The 20,800-nt window shown below is 52.5% G+C and overlaps 2 protein-coding genes across 2 annotated transcripts in view; one reads left to right on the plus strand and one right to left on the minus strand.

The window, feature by feature from the left end:
* The window catches only part of TTC6 (tetratricopeptide repeat domain 6), a 267,326-nt gene extending 252,964 nt beyond the window's left edge, over positions 1 to 14,362 (minus strand). Inside the window, exon 1 of the mRNA XM_062206582.1 lies at positions 14,335 to 14,362. The gene's annotated coding sequence lies outside the window, so the exon portion shown is untranslated. The remainder of the gene's footprint in view (positions 1 to 14,334) is intronic.
* Positions 14,363 to 15,302: 940 nt separating this feature from the next.
* FOXA1 (forkhead box A1) lies at positions 15,303 to 20,388 on the plus strand. Its single transcript, XM_062205243.1, has 2 exons — positions 15,303 to 15,482; positions 17,800 to 20,388. The coding sequence occupies exons 1-2, from the start codon at positions 15,411 to 15,413 to the stop codon at positions 19,132 to 19,134; spliced, it is 1,407 nt and encodes a 468-aa protein (XP_062061227.1). The 5' UTR covers positions 15,303 to 15,410; the 3' UTR covers positions 19,135 to 20,388.
* The last annotated feature ends 412 nt before the right edge of the window (positions 20,389 to 20,800 follow it).

The following is a 20,800-nucleotide window of genomic DNA, read 5'->3' on the forward strand; positions in this document are numbered from 1 at the left end:
CATATGGGAAGTGAGCCAGCAGATGGATTATCTCTCTCTTCTCTTCCTCTCCTCTCCTCTCCTCTCCTCTCCTCTCCTCTCCTCTCCTCGCCTCTCCTCTCCCCCTACCCCTACCCCTCCCTCCCCCCCTTGCTCTCTGCCTTTCAAATAAATAATTTTTAAGAACTCTTATTATACATCTGTACATTGTACAAATTGTATTGAATATAAATTACACCTCCATAAAGTTATAAACTGGAGAAGAATGATTTGCTAAACGTCCATATTCCCATGTTTTAAACGCCCCCATGGTTCTCCTTTAAACGCCTGCAACGGTAGTCAGCAGTGGTTTCTTTGTGGGTTTGTGAGTGTGCCACTGCTCACCAGAGAGCTCAGTCTGTCTGGAGACAATCTCAGAAAATAGCTCTCGATTCTCAAATTAGCCCATTGGCCCCAGTGGGAGCATCACCTAAGGCGGGTAAGGTGCGCCCCAAACAAGCTGCCTGTAAAAAAGACGCAGAGGGAAACTGCATCCCCTTTGCTGTGACCTTCACCCTCCGCACAGCCCCTCTTTTGCCTTCCCGACACCACAGCCTGCTCCACAGCTGCCTTTCCATTCCACAAGGTGTTCACGCCTGTCAGCACCTCCTCAACCCAAGCTCATCTCTGGGGTGAAGTTACCCCTAAACCTGAGCCCCAAAACCACAGCAGCTCAGACCCTCCTCCGGCTCCAAGCCCTTCTGGCCCCCAGCCCCGCCTCCCGCCCGGATTTTGGCGGGGCCTGCAACTGCCGGGGCAGACCAGTCAGGCGGGAGAGAGGACCCCAAATACCCCCAGCCTGTCCTTCCCACAGGCGAAGTCACCCGCGCCCGAGACCGCGCCTTCCTCTCACCCGGCTCGGGGGACGCGTCTGCTCTCACTCAGGTGGCGGCGAGGGTGGGCCCCCGCGCGGCCAGGTACCCAACCGGCCGTGGGAGGGTGGCGGGGCCGGGTGCGATCTGCCCGCTCTGGAGAGAAAGGACGCGCCCCGTCGCCCAGCAACAAGCCGCGCGCCCTCTCCGCGCCGCTCCCGCACCCGCTCCGCGCGCCCGGGCCTCCGGGAGCCTCGGTGGAGCGGCCTCCAACTGCCGGCACCGGCCGTTCTGAGAGGCCTCGCTGCTCCCGCGGTGAAGAGGATGGTCCCAAAGCGCCTCCCGGACTGAAGCCTCCTGGATTGGTCGCCCAGTTGAACTGCTTACTTAGCACGCCCAGTGCTTTCTATTTTTGAACGAATAATGCTGGACCGCGAGACCTGCGGGCTTTTGTTTGGTGTTAGGGTCTTAGAGAAACACGTCTGCGCTGCATGCCAGTGAACGGTACATTTCAGAGGGTGTGGTTCCTGGAAGTCCACTTTGATTCTCATAAAAAAGAATCTTGAAATCAAGGCCATGAGTTTCAGACTTCTGGAAAACTCTTATCATAATCTCGGATTCAACTATATTCAGAGTTTGCGATGTATCCAAGATAATTGACATTATCTATTAAAGTTAAATATATGGGCAGGCATTTGGCACAATGGTTAAGACCACTTGGGATACCAGCATCCCATATGGAAGTATCTGGGTTGGAGTCCTGGCTCCAAGCCCGATTCCAGCTTCCTGCTCATGCACACCCTGGGAGGAGAGATGGCTCAAGGGAGCCACCCATAAGGGAGACCTGGATTGAGTTCTGAGCTCCTTCCTGGCTAGGGCCCGGTCCAGTTCCTGCTGTTGCAGGCATTTGGGGAGTGAGCCAGCAGATAGAAGATCCCTCTCTGTATGTCTTTGCCTTTCAAATGAGTAAATACATACATTTTCCAAAAATTTCCTTTAAAAAGCTGAATATGTATATACTCCATGATCCAACAATTACACTCCCAGCACATATGCAATCACATGTGCACCAAGAAACATGCATATACTCACAGCAACTCAAATGTCCATCAAAAGTAAGATTCATAAATTAATTGAGGTATACTCATAAAATGCATACTGTAGACTAAGGAAATGAACAAACTTTAGCTTTGGGGAACAACATAAATGAATTTTTCACAAATGTGCCATTGAGCAAGAAACCACACATGCAAGGGAACATTCTCTTCACTCTTCCATCACATGAAGTTCAAAAATCAGGCCAGCATAAACTATAATGCATATGGGTGCATGCTCAGCTGATATATTACAAAGAAACACACGAAGCTATTAACCATGAAAGTCCAGAGAGCAGGCATCTTGGGAGAGGGAGATGATGGTAAGTACATGAACAGTACCAAGAAAATACCACTCTAGAATGGGAGTGAGGAGTACCACTCTAGAATGGGAGTAGCCCCTTGAGACCAGGAGTAAATCACTTATCTGTTCTAATTAAAATAAGCAACTAGAAATTTATATTCATTAAATAAAAGTTTAATAAAAGAAAAAAGAAAAAAAAATAAATAAAATGTTTAAAAAAAAAATAAGCAACTAGACAAACTGCTTGTGAAGTAATTGTTATTGGTAGCATCTTCAGTGTAATACAAAAATGACATACAGGCCAAGTTTCTAAACTGGAAAAAATGTTTTAGATTAATGTGACCTTGAAATATGTATATCATAAGGTCAGGAAACAATTTAAATGGCAACTAAATAGTGTTCATTAATATTTTGTATAACCAAGATCATGAATTAAATATTCAGATATCTGTAATCATAGAATACAATCTATAGGCCCAGTATAATCATTATCTTCATTCTAAAGATAAGGCACAATGGCCAGCACCAGGACTCAATAGGCTAATCCTCTGCCTGCGGCGCTGGCACACCGGGTTCTAGTCCCGGTCAGGGTGCAAGATTCTGTCCCGGTTGCCCCTCTCCCAGTCCAGCTCTTTGCTGTGGCCAGGGAAGGCAGTGGAGGATGGCCCAAGTCCTTGGGCCCTGCACCCCCATGGGAGACCAGGAGAAGCACCTGGCTCCTGGCTTCGGATCAGCGCGATGCACCGGCCGCAGCATGCCGCCACGGCGGCCATTGGAGGGTGAACCAACAACAAAGGAAGACCTTTCTCTCTGTCTCTATCTCTCTCTCTCTCACTGTCCACTCTGTCTGTCAAAAAAAAAAAAAAAAAAAAGATAAGGCACTGATGCTCAGAGATTAGACAATCCTCCCCTACCTCGTAAACCTGTACTAGGAAGCTCTATTCTAGGCCTACTTTCCTACCAAGAAACTTAGAGAGAGGGAGAGAGAGAAAGGGAGGCATGGAAGGAAGTACAGGAGTAGTTACTGATCTACAGGTTGTTCAAACTCATTGTTGATATTGTAATGTCTTCATATACAAATGCTAATACTTTTGGCACCATCTTTAAAATAAGGGAATTAGAAGAACAGCCTAAAATCACCCAAGCTGTCATCGGAACACTGTGGTTTCATCTAGTTGTTTCTCCTGTCATCTAGCTTTGGAGTCTGCCGGTTTACTACACTGCAAGAGAAGGCAGACTCAACTGAATTCTCAGCTTCAGCATCGCTGAGGTATGACCATCGAACAAAGTCCAAACAATTCTCTGAAGAGAATCTGAGGCACTCGACAAGGAGGGCATGCCCAGAGGTTTAAGTATTTGGAAGCTAAATAACTAAAGTTATATCTTCAGTTCATATTATGCACCAAAATAAATTCCAACTGAATGGAAGATTTTGATTTGTTCTAGTGAAGACCTGTAAGCACTGAATCATAAAAGGTAGAAACCGAAAGTTAAAACTTTTTAAATTCATGCATTAAAAAATAAACATTATAGCAAATGGAACTGATGAAAATTCTACAACATTTACATCAGACATGGTCAATATTCTATAAATGAAAAATAAATACTCAAAATTTTCAATTGGTTAAAGAATGTGTAAGTCGGCAGTTCCCAAACGGAGAAACACTATGGACCAAAGAAGTAGCCTTAGTAATAACCTCAGAAATACAAGTTAAAACAATAGTATGCAATTTTCACCAATCAGATTCCTTACTTACTTGTTACTCTGTAAGTAAGAGTGTGTAAGGGGAGTGTGGGAACAGGATCACTCATGTGTTTCTGGTGGCATTCTGCTAAATGTCAGGTAGCCTTAAGTACTTCCACATCTTTCAACCCCAAATTTTCACTTTTATGAGCTTTTCCCACACAGCAGTATATAAAAATTATAAATTAATGATATTGAAGTATTATTCTGAACATTAGAAGAAAAAGATCTCGTCTAAAATTTAGTATCCTTAGTGTCTAGCCCAGAGCCACACATAGAGACCTAGAAGAGTTCAAAAGCCACTCGAGGCATAAATAATGCCAGCGACTTGGCTTCAGTCAAGGCTGAGTTACTGCCAGGACACAGGTCTGAAGAGAACTGAGCTCTAGACATGACATTCTAGAGACGAGGCCAAAGATGCTCAGGCCTTGGAGAACACGAATGAGCACTTCCCATGGGACCCTCACTCAGCGGATTTAATTCCGTCAACATCAGATTATACTAACACAACTAACCCCAAGGAAAGTTTCAGCCTTGACTTATAGCACATGTTAGTTCATCAAAGGTCAAAACAACTTGGGTACTATCAGGAATTAGGTTTAGCATCAATGACTTTAATAAAGACAGCAAATGTAAATCAACAACTTGAAAAGGCAAACATAAAACAAACAAATTCGGAGTTTGCTCCCTTGCTATCAAAGGCAGCCTTCCCCGAAGGAAGCAGCTGCCACGGAAACCCTGGAACCCTCATGGCTGGACTCCAATACGGTGATGGGAAGGAGAACCTTTTTGATGAGCTATGGTTAAGAGGGTGACACAGGAAACAATTAAAAACATCATACCTTACTTCCCTAAACCTTTTTTTTTTCTTTTTAATCTTTGCCAGTCTAGCAAGAGAAGCGCTACCACCCTGGATCTAAAGGGGCCAAGGGAACAAAGGAGGTATCAGCAGAGCCTGGTGAGAGCTGAGCCGTGGAAGGGCTACCTGTGAGCAGTGAAAACAGAGGAAGTAAAGGACAAAGCCAAAAGGACGTGGGAGAAGCACGAGGACTAAGTACCCTGCGGCTCTGTCCTCTGAGCCTTCACTTCTGCACCATCTTGCCTCACTGGCCCAATCCAACTGGAAGCCCACAGGCAAGGACAACTGGGCAACATGGCCAATAGAGGCCAGCCTCCTGGGGCCGATAGCAGGGCAGAGGAGCGGGCTAGGAAGTATGTCAGAGAACAACCAGCAGAGTCGCCCAGCAGAAGGCACTGGTACTGCAGTTGATCCACAGAAAGTCATGTATTGAGCCGTCTTCCTACTCTCACAGGGTCCTCTCTGGCATTGTTTATCACCGGCTTTCTCCAAACGCCCTGCTCGCCTCCCTCTCCCCATGGTGCCCTCCTGAGCATGTGCTGGACTGTCCTGCAGTCCTTAAACCCTGCTGCGGTTCTAACACATAAGCTTGTGGAGTTCAGGAATGGACCCTTGGGAAGCCAGTGATCACCCTTCCCTGAGGCCCCTCAGAAGTTTGGCACCAGGCCTGCTCTCAGGCTTCTTAAGGCAAAAATAGCAAGCACTGAGCAGAAAGAAAACCCTGAGTAAAACTACCCATTTGAAAAGAAAAGATACAAATAACTCTAATAAGCCAGATCCCAAGCAGGTGTACTTGGCTGAGAGTTAAAGGTTTATTTTTCTTGGAGGTAGTAGCTGGCGTTTAGCATTCCAGTTACACTTTTACCTCCAAAGGGCTTTGCTCCGATGTTCCCCAAGTATGGAAATACACTAGAGACTTTGCTGAGTTTGAGGTCAGAACCATGCCTTTTCTAAAGGTAGCTATGTAAGGCTGTTGTATAGGCTTTGTAGCCTAAACATTGAGCTTAGGGAACCAATGCCTGGTTTATGCTTAGAAAAACTAACAGCTCTCCCTAAGTAAGCTGTAAAAACAGAAGCTGCATTTAGCCAGAGATCACCGCCTGAGACTTCTGTGTACTGGCCCACTTCCCCCAACAGCAATCCAAGGAAAATTAATCAGCTTTGAAGATGTGTAGTTTTTCTGTTCCCCCCACCGCATGTAGGAAATATTTTATTGTACCCAGCTGGATTCTGAGTTACTGAGTGAAGCAAAAACATATCAGAGCCTGTCCTCAGGACCTTCTAAGCCCAACCAAGCCCTGTCTGAAAAATTTCAGACACTTTTCATGGGAGTCTTTAGATCCACAGCTGAACTGCAGCCCTTCCAAGCTGTCTCAGAAGAAGGGGGTAACTGACTCACGAATCTTCATCTCGACAGATGGATGACAACTGAGGAAACCCTTGTGTGATTTTCTCTTCTCACATGCTATATTCTCTTCATTAAGGTTTGGCAGCCCACTAAGCTTTCTTGCACATGCAAGGTAATATTTAAAGTCTTTAATATTTGAAGGATCCACCGTAAATCCAGCATGCTTGCTTCATTTCAGATGGACCTGCATTCCCAGGAAGAAACTTTTGTAGGGAATTTAAATCAAATAATTCTCAAAGACAGAAATGAAATCTTCCTCGCTGTGAGAAGCTCTTGGGTTTTCAGGAGTTTAGAAAATGTTCTTCAAGGGAATCACAAATGACTCACTGTCCGTGAGAAGGCAAGTGGCAGAAGGAGAAAGTGTCTGGGTGAAATCAAGCGTCCTGCTTTCTCATCTCATTTTATTGCAAGCTTCGGCATTCAGATATGTAGTGTCTTCCCAGAAGCCCAGCTTAGCCTTTCTTTTCTTCCTTCTTCGCCTTCCCTATGGGGGTGTCTCCTGGATCCAGGCCCCCCAAGCCCAGTTTGCTTGCAGGTGCCTATGAGAGACAAGAGCCTTGAGAAGGTTCTTATTTGTGCTACCACTTTCTTGTGTGCTTGCTCTGAGCTTAAATGGTATTGATGAGTGGTGGGTACTAATATGTCCTTTTTTTTTATTCCAGTTGAGAAAATTGAGGCTCAGAGAGGGCTCGTCTACAGAATCTGGATTGGAATGCAGCTCTGATTCCAAACCCCACTCTCCTACATAGACTTGAATCCTTGCCAGTTGCAATGAACATGCTTCTTGGGGTTTGTCGAAGGAGAGAGACTGTCTCAGAGATCCTGAGCCAGGAACGCCAGTGGCCTGAGGACACCAGCCATAGTGGGGAGTGTGCAGGTCTCTGGGCCGCTCTCATGCCAAGGAAGCTTTGTGTGGGCTTGGAAGTAGAAGCATATGCTCAGCTCTCTCCTCTGGCTGCCGTCAATGGAGATGTTAGCAAGTGAAAAGGGGGATGCACAATTCACCACCAGTCATGGGCCACAAAACTGGATATTGAGCAGAAGGGAAGGAGGTCTTTGTGGTATTAATTATCCAAGAGCCTTGATGTTCTCCTGCAGAGATGCCTTGCCATGATTCCCTTCCTAAGTTCCCTTGGTCCTCACTTTTGGGTAGGCTCTTCAAGCCTGACTCTACCACCCCAGGCTTTGTAGCAACAACTGCTGACTGCAGGAACTCAGACATCCCATACAGAGTCCTCATTTGTAAAAGGAGGACCCTGCAGCCCATAGAGTGTTCCCCTGGTTCCTCTGCAAAATTGGGATTGGTAGCCCCCAGGGGCCAAGCCCTTGACTATGCTTTCCTTGACCTGACTCTAGCCACTCTAACACTGATCTGAAACTCCTCACTGCCTCTCCAGTCCTCACTCCCTCCCTCTCTCACCTCCAAGCACAGCAGTCTGGTTTATTCCCATTGCAGCACCTGCAGGAGTTTTAGAAGCTCCTGCTCCAGTGTAAACTGACCTTCAACCCCAGCGCTGGGCTTTATTTATTGAAACCACTTCTCTAGGCAGGAGTGTTGGAGAGGGTCATGAGGAGGTCAGAGGAGTCCCTTGCTTCACAAAGGAAGGTATTTGGGGAAGCAGGGTGACAATGGGGCGAGGAAAGTGAGATCCACCCCCACCAACTGCAGCTTGAGAAATATGTGAGAGAAAAATGTACACCAAATCTGCCAGGACCTGACCTGATCCGCAAGGCAGGTGGGGCTCGACCTGTCAGGAGCCCTGCTACACCGAGGCAGGGACCTCGGTGCCCTGCAAACGTGGTTACCAAGCTAGCTGAAAGCAGGGAGGCGGTAGCGCGGACCCAGGACAGCGTCGCAGCCAAGGCTGAGACCCGTCCAACCTCCTGAGAGCTGGGGGCGGGCGGAGAGGGAGATGAGGGCAGTGAGGACTCCAGATGTGGCTGGAGGATGGTGCAACCCAGAAGCACAGGCAGAAGGGCTTTCTCCCGCAACAATTCCCTCAATGCCTGCTTTCGTGGCAAATAAAATTTCAAGAGAGAAAACTGACGGAAGAGGTTTCCAGTTAACAATACTTTGCAGCAATCACAGGACAATGTTGAGAGGGATTGGTGATCCTTGAAGAAAACCAATGCATAGAGTAATTTATTTTGTATCCTAAAGACAGACAGGAAATCGAGGCCAATGCCCAGCAGTTTCTAGCACTCTGCCCTCACCATTGCCAGCTGAAAGGCAGGCACCCGGAATGACCACGCCTGTGATGCTAGCTGAGCAAACTGGGCCCGCGGGTGCCCGGGGCCCCTGGCGCCCCCCAGCGTCAGGGCTGCAACACTGCGCGCTCTGAGACTGGACGCACAACCTCTGACAGAGTATATTCCAAGGTTTTTCCTTCTCACCTCATGAGGCCTTGGCTTTGTTTGCCAATTTAAACATATTATATAAACACGGACGTTTCCTTTAAAGCACCAAGTAAAATCTTTTGCTTGATGGAAAATTGAGGTGTTTCTAAACTTTCCATCAGTATCTGCTATTGAAAGGGGCTGCTGCTGCCTTTTCACAGTGGGAAAAGTGGTCTGCTTGCCCTGGACAACACAGTGACCACCCTCTAGGACAAAGTACAGCCGCTGATTTCACTCATGTCCAGATACCTGGGGATGGAAACATTTCCAATGTGATAATGTCATGGGATGATTTTGGTGAAAATAGGGTATAAACCTGGGGAAGAGCCAGGCCCAATGGGCTTGGAAGCCCACCCATCCCAAGGCTCTGAGATCTGTGTGTTCTATCCATTCTGATACGCCTCTGTCCATTGGCCCATTCCAATCACAAGCCCCTGGTTTCTCCAGTGCACCCAGGTGGGACACATCCACCCCTGCTTTCACCTGGAGACTTTGAAAGCACTGGAGGAAGGAGCACTCCGGTGCCTGTGGATATGATGTCTACACTCAAAAATCCTTCCCTGCCAGACACCAGTGTGGCTAGACTCTGGACTGCAGTAATTGATTGACTCAACAACCATTTATTGAAAGTCTATTATACTCCAGACTAGTAGCAGGAACCATAGCATTTCTGCTCCCAGGAGGTCTGCACATCCAGTTTAAAAAAATAATAATAATAGAATGTGCTGTGTGTCAACCAAATGAAGCTGGCAGAAGTGTAGAGCAAGCTGTGGCCCTAGGGAGGTCCAGGTGCAGTCAGTTGGGGGTGAGCCATGAAGTTCTCCCCAGGGATGTCAGCAGCCTGCTCTGCAGTTGCCCTAGCAGGTGACGCCCCACGGGGCCCTGCAATGCCTCAGTTTGGTCCATCTGCAGTAGGCAATCAAAGCTGCAGCATTCAGAAGGGGTCGCAAGTCCTGCACATCTTAGTATCCCAGCAAAAGCAAATACCGCCAAGGAGTCCTCTTGGTAGTGTTACTGTTGACAAGTAAACTCGCAGCAAGATAAGCTAAGCCGTAGTTTTGCTCTGTGGTCCATAGGAGAAGGAAAACAGAGCTTCAAACAAATGCAGCACTTTTAAAACAAAAACTTCTTCTCCTGTTAGTGCTGGAGGAGCTGCTGGGAGTTTCGGAAGCAGACAGAGCCCTCCAATCGAATTTTCATTTTAAATAGGAGATGTGACCTCCCTCTAGTCATGTCAATAAATTAGTCTTTTTTTGTGAGGCCAAAGCATGATTTTGAAATTAGAAGGACACTAGGGAAACCAATGCAATAAAAAAATATATATATATATACTGACTAGAATGCAGTTTTACAGCTTTTTTTCCCCCAAGTGTAAGCTACCCTTAATATGACTGTTACAAAGCATTTGCTAAATAGAACTATGTAAATCTGAGGGTATCCCATTTGTATAGGCAAAGTTAAACCCCGAAGAACTGAGGGGCCGTGGGAAAGCTCCCCGGGGGTGTGTGTGTGGGGAGGGAAGAATGTGGATTGGAAAGTGTGGTAGTTGGGGTTGCAGAAACTAAACACAGTCCACCCACCAGGAAGGATTTAGTACTAAGCTGCGGGCCTCGAGGCAAGAGATGAAATTCGTTGACTTTTCCATCGCCCGTTGCCCATTAGTGCGAGCTTCTGCCCCTGGGGAGGAACCGAGGTACTCACCCACCTGCACCCAACCCTCCGACCTCCCAGTTCCCGCACTCTGGAGCAGCAGGTGGAAAAGCGCTGGGATATCAAAGGCCCCGTGCCCAGTCCCTGACACACAGTAGGACCTCAGCTGCTCTGGTTCTTTCTGCACTAACTCAGACTGAAGAGATGTCACTTCTCTAATGTCCCACCTTCATGGTGAAGCGTGGGTTTCCAATTCCTCCCCAGTCCCCTAACACTGGCGTTTTTTAAAACACACGCAGAAAGGCACAGGTCGTGTGGGCACCACGCGGCGAAGACCCTGACCCCCAGCAGCTAAGCAGGAAGGGACTGGCTGGACCTGAGCACTTCCCCCATCGGGAGCTGAAGGGTGTAAGTGAGGCAGACGGGGAAACTCGGGGGCACAGAAGCCTCGAGAGGCGCGACAGCCGCGGGGACCCGGGCCTGGGCTAGCCGGCCATGCGCCAGAGCCCCCGAGGAAGGCAGGTTCCTGTTCCACGCGCGAACTGGTGGGACACTTTTTCCTCCCAGTGCAGTGGATTGCCCAGGAGGACAAGTCGCCCTTCTCAACCTTTCTCATTTGAATACATGAAAATGTGAGTCGTTTTTGGCAAGACGATGCTCGCTCGAGGCCAGACGGTTTTGTCGCCCTCGGGCGAGGCGGGGTGGGGAGCAGCTCCGGCTCCGGCATCCGGCTGCGGGTGAGCCTGGCCAGCGCACCGGCCCGTGCAGAAACCCGGCGGCGGCTCTGGGAGCAGTCGGGGAAGGGACAAACGCAGTGGCTGTTTTTCTTTCAACAGAACAGGCGAAGAGGTAGATAGATGTTAAGTGTTGGTCACCCCCTCCTACACTCAGACACACACACACACACACACACGCAGGACGCGCCGCAGTACAAGCGGACTCCAAGCAAACACAGCCAGCCAAGGCCCGTCTGTGGTCCCAGGGCCCTTACCCACTAGGAGTTGGACGCCTCGTGTGTTGTGAATTCCTTACTGACTTAACGATGGAAGGAGGGGAGGGAGGAAGGGCAGTATGAGCGAGGAAAGGAAAGAGAGGCAGCGAAGGAACAGGAGGCCGGGAGTGGGCCCACTGCTGCCCGCTGCGCGCCACAGGTCCGGGCGGCGCTGGCCCCGCGGACACGGGCCACGGCGCCTCGTGCGGGTGAGGGTGGGATGCAGGAGGCAGGCTCCGGAGGCCGCCCTCGCCCGCTGCCCGGGCCCCGTCCCCAACCCAGCGCACACCTCTGCTTGCCAACGTACGCAAGTCGCTTCCAACATCCCAGGCCTTCCCCGCTCCAAAGCCGAGCCAGGTCCCAGTCGGGGTCGGCTTTGAACTGGGTTAAAGACCACAGGTCTTAGTTTCCTTGCGTCTGATTCTCCCTGGCGGGAGGAGGACATAAGCTTCTTATCTGGGTGGGGGGTGGAGGCCCGCGGAGGGGCTCGGACCACCCCGCACCGAGAGTGGCTGGACCCGCGGCGGCAGTGACCTGACCACAGCCTGGACGGGGGGTGGGGGTGGGGGGGCGCAGCCCCTGCCCTCTGCCCACCCTGCGCCCCGCTGAACGACATGCCTCTCCCCGCTCCTTCCGTCGTCCGCACCCTCTGCTTTGCGCGCGCCAGCTGAGGGTCTGCGGCCGGCAGGGGCTGCCCCGGGGCCTCACGCTGGGAAGGCTAAGCTGCAGCAGCCGAGTTGGGTCAGGGGACCTCGTGCCGCCCCTCGTGCTGGGCCGACCGCACCGGAGCAGGCCCCAGGGGCGTTGCAGTCGCCGCTTCCGGGAAGGGCGGAGCCGCTTCCTCTGCCCGCGGCAGCCCCGCGTTCCCGCGCCCCGCGGTCCTCACCGCCGGGGCTTGCTGCACTACAGGAGCCCGCCCTCAGCGCTGCCTGGGCGGACGCAGGCTGCCCCAGCCCGATAGGCACCCAGGCGATGTTGGCGCGGGACGCCCTGGGAGCCGCCACGTGGCTGCTCTCGTATGTCCCCTGCGCCGGGGCCACCCAGGCGGCCCAGAGCTGAAAAGAGGTCTCGTGCACCCTATTGCCCCCGCGTTTGCAAAGCACAATGCTGCAATGGTGTGAGGGCCTGTTTGGGGAAAGAGGTCAGGAAGGAGCTGGCTCCGGCGGCCGCGCAGGTTACCTGGCTGCCCGCTGGCCAGTAGCCTCCTAAGTTTATGGCTGCGTGAACCTCTGTGTTCCAAGTCAAAGGGCGGCTCGGCCACGCTGATTCACCCCTCAACCTCGAAAAGACTGGCCGGCTGGCATCTGGGCACACTACGACTTCAGCTCCTGAAGTTGTCGGGTGTCGTGCGATGCTGCCCCTGAGATGCCGCATGCCAGCTCGCCTTGGTGGCCTCTGGAAGGATGTGCGCGGGATTCCACCCCCCACCCCCCCACCCCCGTCCCCGGCGGTGCCGGCTAGGGGCACCTGCCGGGCACTCAGCCTTCCTAGTCTGCGACAGGAGGCGCTGTGTTCGCGCGGATTCGGGGCTGCCGACCCGGGGAACCCGAGACCTGGACCAAGGCTGTAAGGGCTGACTTGTCCAGACCATTGTGCACCCCCAGTCTTGGCCTTTGAAGAAGCCTGGGAGAAACCTCACTTTGGCCATCGCTCTACGACCGGGATATATGTGTGCATATACACGACTTTCTATATAAGTGACTAGGACTTTCTACATAGAAATATTTGACTTTAAGAAAAAAAGAGAGGCCCAGTAGGTTTGGAAACTAGCAGCTGCGGCCAAGCTGTTACTGCCCTTAGAAAAGCCGCCAGTCGTGCTCAACACTGCAGAAGCGCCAAGTTGGAGAATCACCGGGGGCAGGAACAAGGAAGCTCATTAGCCCTGAAAGTCCCCCACACCCGTGTACTTTGCAAATGGAACGGAGGTCCTGCTGCTGACGGGAACTTTGAACAAAAGAAGGAGTTGCTGACACATATTCGCAGATACATTTACACCAAGTGATAGGACCGCCTGGCAGTGACGGCAGCCGGCTCTGGCGAGGGAGCCTGCGCTGCCGAGTTCCAGGTGGATTTAATTTCACTCATGCCTTTCCTGACAATGTGACGTGTCCTCCCTCCCATGCACTTTTTTTTTTAAAGGAATTGTAATCCAATGCTTTTATCTTTTTTATTTCCTTAACTGCACATCTTCACCCTCTCTGCTCCCCTGCTGATTTAAGAGATTTGTTTGGTTCAAGGATTTAACACGATTCTCTTGCCAGATTTCAAGGAAGAAAGGTTTAAAAGAACAAAGCACGGGGTGGGGGGAATAAGCAATCTGTTTGGAAGACAAGTAAAAACACATTTCTTAAAATGAGATTAATGGCATTTTTAAAACTTGGCAAAACAAGAATAGTTTGTGGGCTCTCACTTTAGACTTTTATTTTATTGCCACTTAAGGGAACCCATGGATGTACAGGCAGTACAACACCTGCTTGGTCTCTCTCACGCACACACACACATACTCAGAAACAGTCGCACACGCGCAGACACAGCACCTGCCACCAGCTCAGCGCCTGTCACCCAGTCTCCTTCCCCAGGACACGCGGGCACTCCACTACCCAAAGAGAGACTTTCCCAACCATGTCTAGGAGCCGGCTCGGGCCCTGGGGTTCTAGGCCGCCCCTCCAGGTCATAGAGCCGAGAGCGCCCTGCTGCCAGCCGCCTCTGGCCCGGGCTTGGCGCTGGGTGAGCTGGGCAGACGCGTTCCCGCGCCCGGCCCCTGCGCGTCCAGCCGAGGCGCTTGTGGAGAGAGACGTCCCCTCCCCCTGACCTTTCCCTATCAGAAACCAGACGGTCGCCTCCGGCTCGGTCCTCTGAGCTACTGAAGGGGGGCGGGAGGAGGAGCCGGGCAGCGGGAGGACGGCCCGACGTGGGTCCGCCTGCCCTATCACACAGACATCTGCTCTCAGTTTCTTCCTCTTCACGATCGCTAACAGATGACGAGGGGAGTGGAGTGGATCGAGGCGGAAAAAAAAAAGTTATGTCATAAAGATATAAAACGGTGCTGTGACTCACCTGCTCTTAGCCGCAGGTACGAGTTTCGTGGCAGCGCCTCCGCTCTGCTAGCCGGGAGCCCGGGCCGGCCCGACGTCACCCGGCTCGGCTGAGTCAGCGACGAGGCCAAATCGGGGCTCTTCCCCTTTCCTAGCCCGGGAGGGAAAGGAAAAATAAAAAGTCTGCATCCTCCAGTCTCCCGGGGCTGCACTTTGGGGTCAGGAAGCAGGAAAGATGGGCGGGGAAGGCGTGGGGGGACAGGGACAGGCAGAAGACCGTACGGGGCCTCAGCCCGGGTCTCGGGCGTGCTGAGCGCCTCCGGGGAGGGGCCCCGGGGTCATTCAGCCCGCACAGTCCCTAAGCTCCGGCCCTTCTCCGGCTACGCGGTTCCCATCCCGAGTCCTCGCCTGCCTGCCCGGCCCCGCCTATTTTTCTTTCTTTCTTTTTTTTTTTTTTTTTCCTGTTTTTCCCCCCAAAAGGGGGGCTACACCCCAACGCCACCCCGTTCCCCCTCTTTTCCCGGCCTCCGGGCTTAAACCAATTACACTGCTTTGCAAACAAAGTGAGGGCCGGGTTTGGGGGGAGGGGGCCCGGCGGGAGGGGCGCCGCTCGTCGGCGGCGGCGGCGGCGGCGGCGGCGGCGCGGCGGGGCGGGAGGCGCGGCGGCCGGACTGGCGGGCGGCCGCCTCGCAGGTGCACCTCGGGCTTTGTAGGTGCGAGCGTCTTTGTGCAGCGGACAAATGGGGAGAGGACGAGGAGGTGGGCACTCGGGCGACGTAAGATCCACATCAGTTCAACTGCACTCGCCTCGCAGAGGCCGCCCGCTCAGTTCCCGCCGAGGCGCTCCCCGGCGCCGCGCTCCGCGGCAGCCGCCTGCCCCCGGCGCTGCCCCCGCCCGCCGCGCCGCCGCCGCCGCCGCCGCCGCCGCGCACGCCGCGCCCCGCAGCGCCGGGCTCCCTCCGCCCAGGGGTGGCGTTGGGCCCGCGCGGGCGCTCGGGTGACTGCAGCTGCTCGGCTCCCCTCCCCCGCGCCGCGCCGCGCGGCCGCCCGTCGCCTCGCACAAGGCTGCATGGTCGCATCGGGCAGGGTGGCTCCAGGATGTTAGGGGCTGTGAAGATGGAAGGGCATGAGAGCAGCGACTGGAACAGCTACTACGCGGACACGCAGGAGGTGAGAGGTGGGCGGGCGGGCGGCGCTCCCAGTGCCCGGGTCGGGGGAGGCTGTGGCCAAGTGGGCGCCGGGCAGGGCGGGCGGGCAGGGGGCGTCGCCTCGGTGCCCCGGGTGCGTTCTGCGGCCGGCCGGATGGTGGGGGACGGCCCCGCGGGCGCGCAGGACCCGGGCGCTCGCAGCGGGCGAGAAGAGTTTTAGGGAACTCCAGGCTTGAAAAGCAGCGCTCCGGGAAGTACTTGGCGCTTGCCCGCGGAGAGCGGGAGCCGAGCCCGGCCGGGGGGCCACGGCGGGCGGGCGGGCGGGCGCCGGCGCAGGCTGAGAGCAGCTTCAAACCCAGAGCCGTCCCGCCGTGTAACAATCGGGCATCTTCCGGTGAGAACGCCCTGCCGCTCCGTTGGGCGTCTAGAGAGTGAAAACGATTCCTCAATTTTACAAAACTTGTTCTTCAAAAGCCCTGTTCGGGGAGAAGCGTGCGCCTTCGTCTCCAGAACCGCTGGGTGGCGCTGGTGCGAGCCGAATCTTTTTCCAGAACTCGGGGCCAAGAACCTGTTTCTCTTCATTGTCCCCTTGGTGGCACGTTCATGGGGTTTATTTTACAGTGCTCACAAAGGGACTGCGAAGCCACCAGGTACAGGCAGGACTGCCGCCTACTAAAAGTATTTTTCTACGAACAGCTGGCGATACCCCCCCCCCCCAAAGTTTAACTAGCATCATTGAAAAGACTTGCTGGAACTGTCTTGGATAATCCTGAGAACACGAAAAGAAAATAAACGCCAAAGTAGAAAATATCTTAAGACGTGGACAGAAAAAAAGCACGAAATCAGGAAATGTTCGCAAGGCAATTGGTTTGTCTGTGTGTGTTTCTAGACTCCCAGATTTACCTCTGAGTGCATTTGCACGCCTTAACTTAAGGGATGTTGCTACTTAAATCGAATTATTCACCGCTGATGACTTCTCTTTAAGTCACAGTTGCTGATGAAAATCCATGCGAGGAATCATTACTCTTTGTTAAATTACCAGACCGTTTTTAGCATCGCTGGGCTCTGAGTTTTCCCAGATGGCTGTGGATGGGTTTTCAGCAGCTGATGGTTTTTAGAAACACTCAGAACTCTCGACCCACCACAGTTAAGACCTCTAAGAACCTTCCGTTCCTTTAAAACTGAGAATTGGGAACTAGAATATAGCCTGAGGAGAAAATAAGTCGAATTTGATCTGCAGATTTAAAAATATTTGAAACGACTCCTGTAGTGTCAACCGCCGGGCTTTAAAAATGATCAGCGGCAGTAGATCAATATTTAGGGGTGGGGGTGTGTGTGATTATTTCAATAAATTGTGCCTCCAAAATTGTCAAACCCTGCGGGACCGGAAATCCTAGCAAAACCCATGCAAGTTTTTGAACGGCCTGCAGAGGTGCGAACCGGTAGTTGTGGCAAAGTTAAAATGCACGCGGTGAGTTGATGTCAGGCAGCCCTTTCCCCCGTCTATTGCATATCTGTTGCTACTTTTATCTCCCAAAACTGACTTCTGTGTCTGCGTCCCCTTTAATATTACAGTTGCTACAAGAAGGCGGAGCACTCTGCTTCTATACTCCCAAAAAGTCATCATTTGTCAAAAAATAAAAATGTTTTTTAAAACCCTCCTAAGATCATCAAGGCCATCAAGTTGCTGGGAAATGAGTGGGTCAGGGCCTCCGCCGGCCGCCGGCTCTGCTCCGGCAGGGACTTCGTTAACAGCCGCCTGGCACCCCCTGAGCCTGCGGCGCGGCGGTCTGGGCCAGGCCGGGGCGAGGTGGGCGCAGGGGCTGGCTTCTGCGGCCCGCGCCGCGCACGCAGGGCGCCCTAGGGGGCGGCAAGTGAAAAAGCAGAGTATTCTGCTGTCCGAGTTCTACAGACGCTTTGCCCCCAAAGGGCGCTTTGCCGAGGCTGGCCCGGGGTATTGACTTGGGCTACCGCCTGGCGCTGGATAGAGGAGGCGGGGAAGGCGCCCCAGGCCTGGCGCGTAAGGCGATTACACATCTTCCCGGGGACATATTTTCTGTGCGCGCTCGCCTTTCATGCCTGCCGCGCTGGGATGGTCCCCCTGCGGTGCAGGACATCTTGGCTCCGTCTGGGGAGAGCGCCCAGCAGTTGGCCCCGGGTGTGTGTGCGTGCATGCGTGGGGATGTGGGGTGGGGAAGGGGTCGTTGCGTGCTTGGCAGACGTGCTCTCCCGGGCTGGCCCCCTCCCCCGGCCGGCCAGACGACCCTCCCCCCCACCCCCCCAGCGCCCACCTCTAACCCCGCCCTTCGGGGCCTCTTGGCTCGCTGTCTCCGCTCCAGGCCTACTCCTCCGTCCCGGTCAGCAACATGAACTCGGGGCTGGGCTCCATGAACTCCATGAACACCTACATGACCATGAACACCATGACCACCAGCGGCAACATGACCCCGGCCTCCTTCAACATGTCCTACGCCAACCCGGGCCTGGGGGCCGGCCTGAGTCCCGGCGCGGTGGCCGGCATGCCCGCGGGCTCGGCGGGCGCCATGAACAGCATGACGGCAGCAGGCGTGACGGCCATGGGGACAGCGCTGAGCCCGGGTGGCATGGGCGCCATGGGCGCACAGCCCGCGGCCTCCATGAACGGCCTGGGCCCCTATGCGGCCGCCATGAACCCGTGCATGAGCCCCATGGCGTACGCGCCGTCCAACCTGGGCCGCAGCCGCGCCGGCGGAGGCGGCGACGCCAAGACGTTCAAGCGCAGCTACCCGCACGCCAAGCCGCCCTACTCCTACATCTCGCTCATCACCATGGCCATCCAGCAGGCGCCCAGCAAGATGCTCACGCTGAGCGAGATCTACCAGTGGATCATGGACCTCTTCCCCTACTACCGGCAGAACCAGCAGCGCTGGCAGAACTCCATCCGCCACTCGCTCTCCTTCAACGACTGCTTCGTCAAGGTGGCGCGCTCCCCCGACAAGCCGGGCAAGGGCTCCTATTGGACGCTGCACCCAGACTCCGGCAACATGTTCGAGAACGGCTGCTACTTGCGCCGCCAGAAGCGCTTCAAGTGTGAGAAGCAGCCCGGGGCTGGCGGCGGGGGAGGCGGCGGCGGCGCCAAGGGCGGCCCCGAGAGCCGCAAGGACCCTTCGGGCGCTGCTCACCCCGGGGCCGACTCGCCCCTGCACCGGGGGGTGCATGGGAAGGCCGGCCAGCTAGAGGGCGCGCCGGCCCCCGGGCCCGCCGCCAGCCCCCAGACTCTGGACCACAGCGGGGCGGCGGCGACAGGGGGCGCCTCCGAGTTGAAGGCTCCGGCCTCCTCGTCTGCGCCCCCGATAAGCTCCGGGCCCGGGGCGCTGGCGTCTGTGCCCCCCTCCCACCCGGCCCATGGCCTGGCCCCCCACGAGTCCCAGCTGCACCTGAAGGGGGACCCCCACTACTCCTTCAACCACCCTTTCTCCATCAATAACCTCATGTCCTCCTCGGAGCAGCAGCACAAGCTGGACTTCAAGGCCTACGAGCAGGCACTGCAGTACTCGCCCTACGGCGCCGCGCTGCCCGCCAGCCTGCCCCTGGGCAGCGCATCGGTGGCCACCAGGAGTCCCATCGAGCCCTCCGCCTTGGAGCCAGCCTATTACCAAGGTGTGTATTCCAGACCCGTCCTAAACACTTCCTAGCTCCCGGGACTGGGGGTTTGTCTGCCACAGTCACGCTGGTAGCAGGAGAGGAAACAAAACAAAACAAAGAAAAAAAAAAACACCACCAACAAAACAAAAACTCACACACACCAAACCAACAACAGCATAAAATCCTGACAACTATTTTATTTCTTTTTTTCCGTGCACAATCTTTCCCCCAGTGCAAAGGACTGTTACTTTATTATTGTATTCAAAACTCATTGTGTACATTATGACAAAACCAACCAATCCCCAAACCAACCAGTTTTTTTCCTGGGAAGTTGGATGATACACAAGTGTGTGTGTGTGTGTGTGAGTGTGTGTGACTCTCCTTCCTTTTTCCTTCCTTTCTGTCCTCTTTCCTCTTCAGACATATTCTAGTCTGGGCAGGGTTTATTTAAAAAAAAATGGTCAAGTTTGTAAAATATTTGTGCTGTTCCCCCTTTTCGCCTGACCTCTTGCTTACACACACATGCGTGCACACACATGGGTGCACACACAAGTTTACAGGTCTGTGGCAATACTCTTAAACCCTAAGAATGGAAGTGAAGACTGTAGGGGCTCTTAAAAGTATGGAAAGACTTTACTGCTGTCTCACAGCAAGACATAAACAGATTGCAAACACCAGAGCCATTGGGTTTTTTCAGTTTGCCTTTCCGGTCCCTTCAGATAGCAGGTGTTTTTAAATGAAATTCATATACATTGTGTTCAGACTTAATCATGCACATGCTCACATTTGTAGACATCCTCCATATATTTACATAACATATAGATGTAATAGTTGGTGATACACATGCTACTGTTTTCAAGAGTTGCCTGACCAAGAAGTTACAAGGACCCCAAAGCCCTGGTCCTTTCTGCCCACATAGGAACTGCCCCCCTGAGGAACTCTGCACCTGGCTTTGCAGAGTGCCATGGTCATGTCATTCTGAGGTCACATAATGTATAAAACTAGCTTTTGTGCATACCATTGAATATTTTTCTCCAGACTTTTGGGCAGTATGATTATATTGGAGGAGAGAGAAGTTGTAGGGAGCTGTATTCCAAAATTTGGTCGAAGATTCCGAAGTCCTATTGATTGTGGCCATTTTAATTATTGCCATCATGTGCTTGTTTCATCCAGTGTTAATGCACTTTCCACAGTTGGACATGGTGTTAGTATAGCCAGACGGGTTTCATTATTATTTTTTTTTTTGCTCTCTCAATGTTAATTTATTGCATGGTTTATTTCTTTTCTTTACAGCTGAAATTGTTTTAAATGATGGTTTAAATTACAAATTAAAATGTTAATTTTTATCAGTGTGATTGTAATTAAATATTTTGATTTAAATAACAAAAATAATGCCAGATATAAAGCCGTGGAATATGTTCTTGATCATTTGCAGTTAAGAACTTTAAATAAATCAAATGTTAAGAAAAAAGGATTTCTGTTATTTTCCTTCACTTAATTAAGTCCAAAATGGATATTATGAATATATATTTTTTATTCTGGAATTTAATATAAATGACAAGGAAAATAATCCAAAAAAGCTTTTTTTTTCTGATTTAAATGAACATGTAGCTAGTGAAAAGTAGTGAAAGTAAATCAACTAAAGTGAGTAGATAAATTGTTTTAATTTTCCAAGTATTGAGAACTTGAAAATCTTTGTTCCCAGTAATGTTTACT

Source organism: Lepus europaeus, chromosome 11 (genome assembly GCF_033115175.1).
Source record: "Lepus europaeus isolate LE1 chromosome 11, mLepTim1.pri, whole genome shotgun sequence".
NCBI lineage: Eukaryota > Metazoa > Chordata > Mammalia > Lagomorpha > Leporidae > Lepus > Lepus europaeus.

Bases quoted from the DNA above. Each gene is read 5' to 3' on its own strand.
- FOXA1 (XM_062205243.1), top strand. From the start codon at position 15,411: ATGTTAGGGGCTGTGAAGATGGAAGGGCATGAGAGCAGCGACTGGAAC. The intron at 15,483-17,799 runs GTGAGAGGTGGG...TCTCCGCTCCAG, and splicing joins ACTACGCGGACACGCAGGAG to GCCTACTCCTCCGTCCCGGT.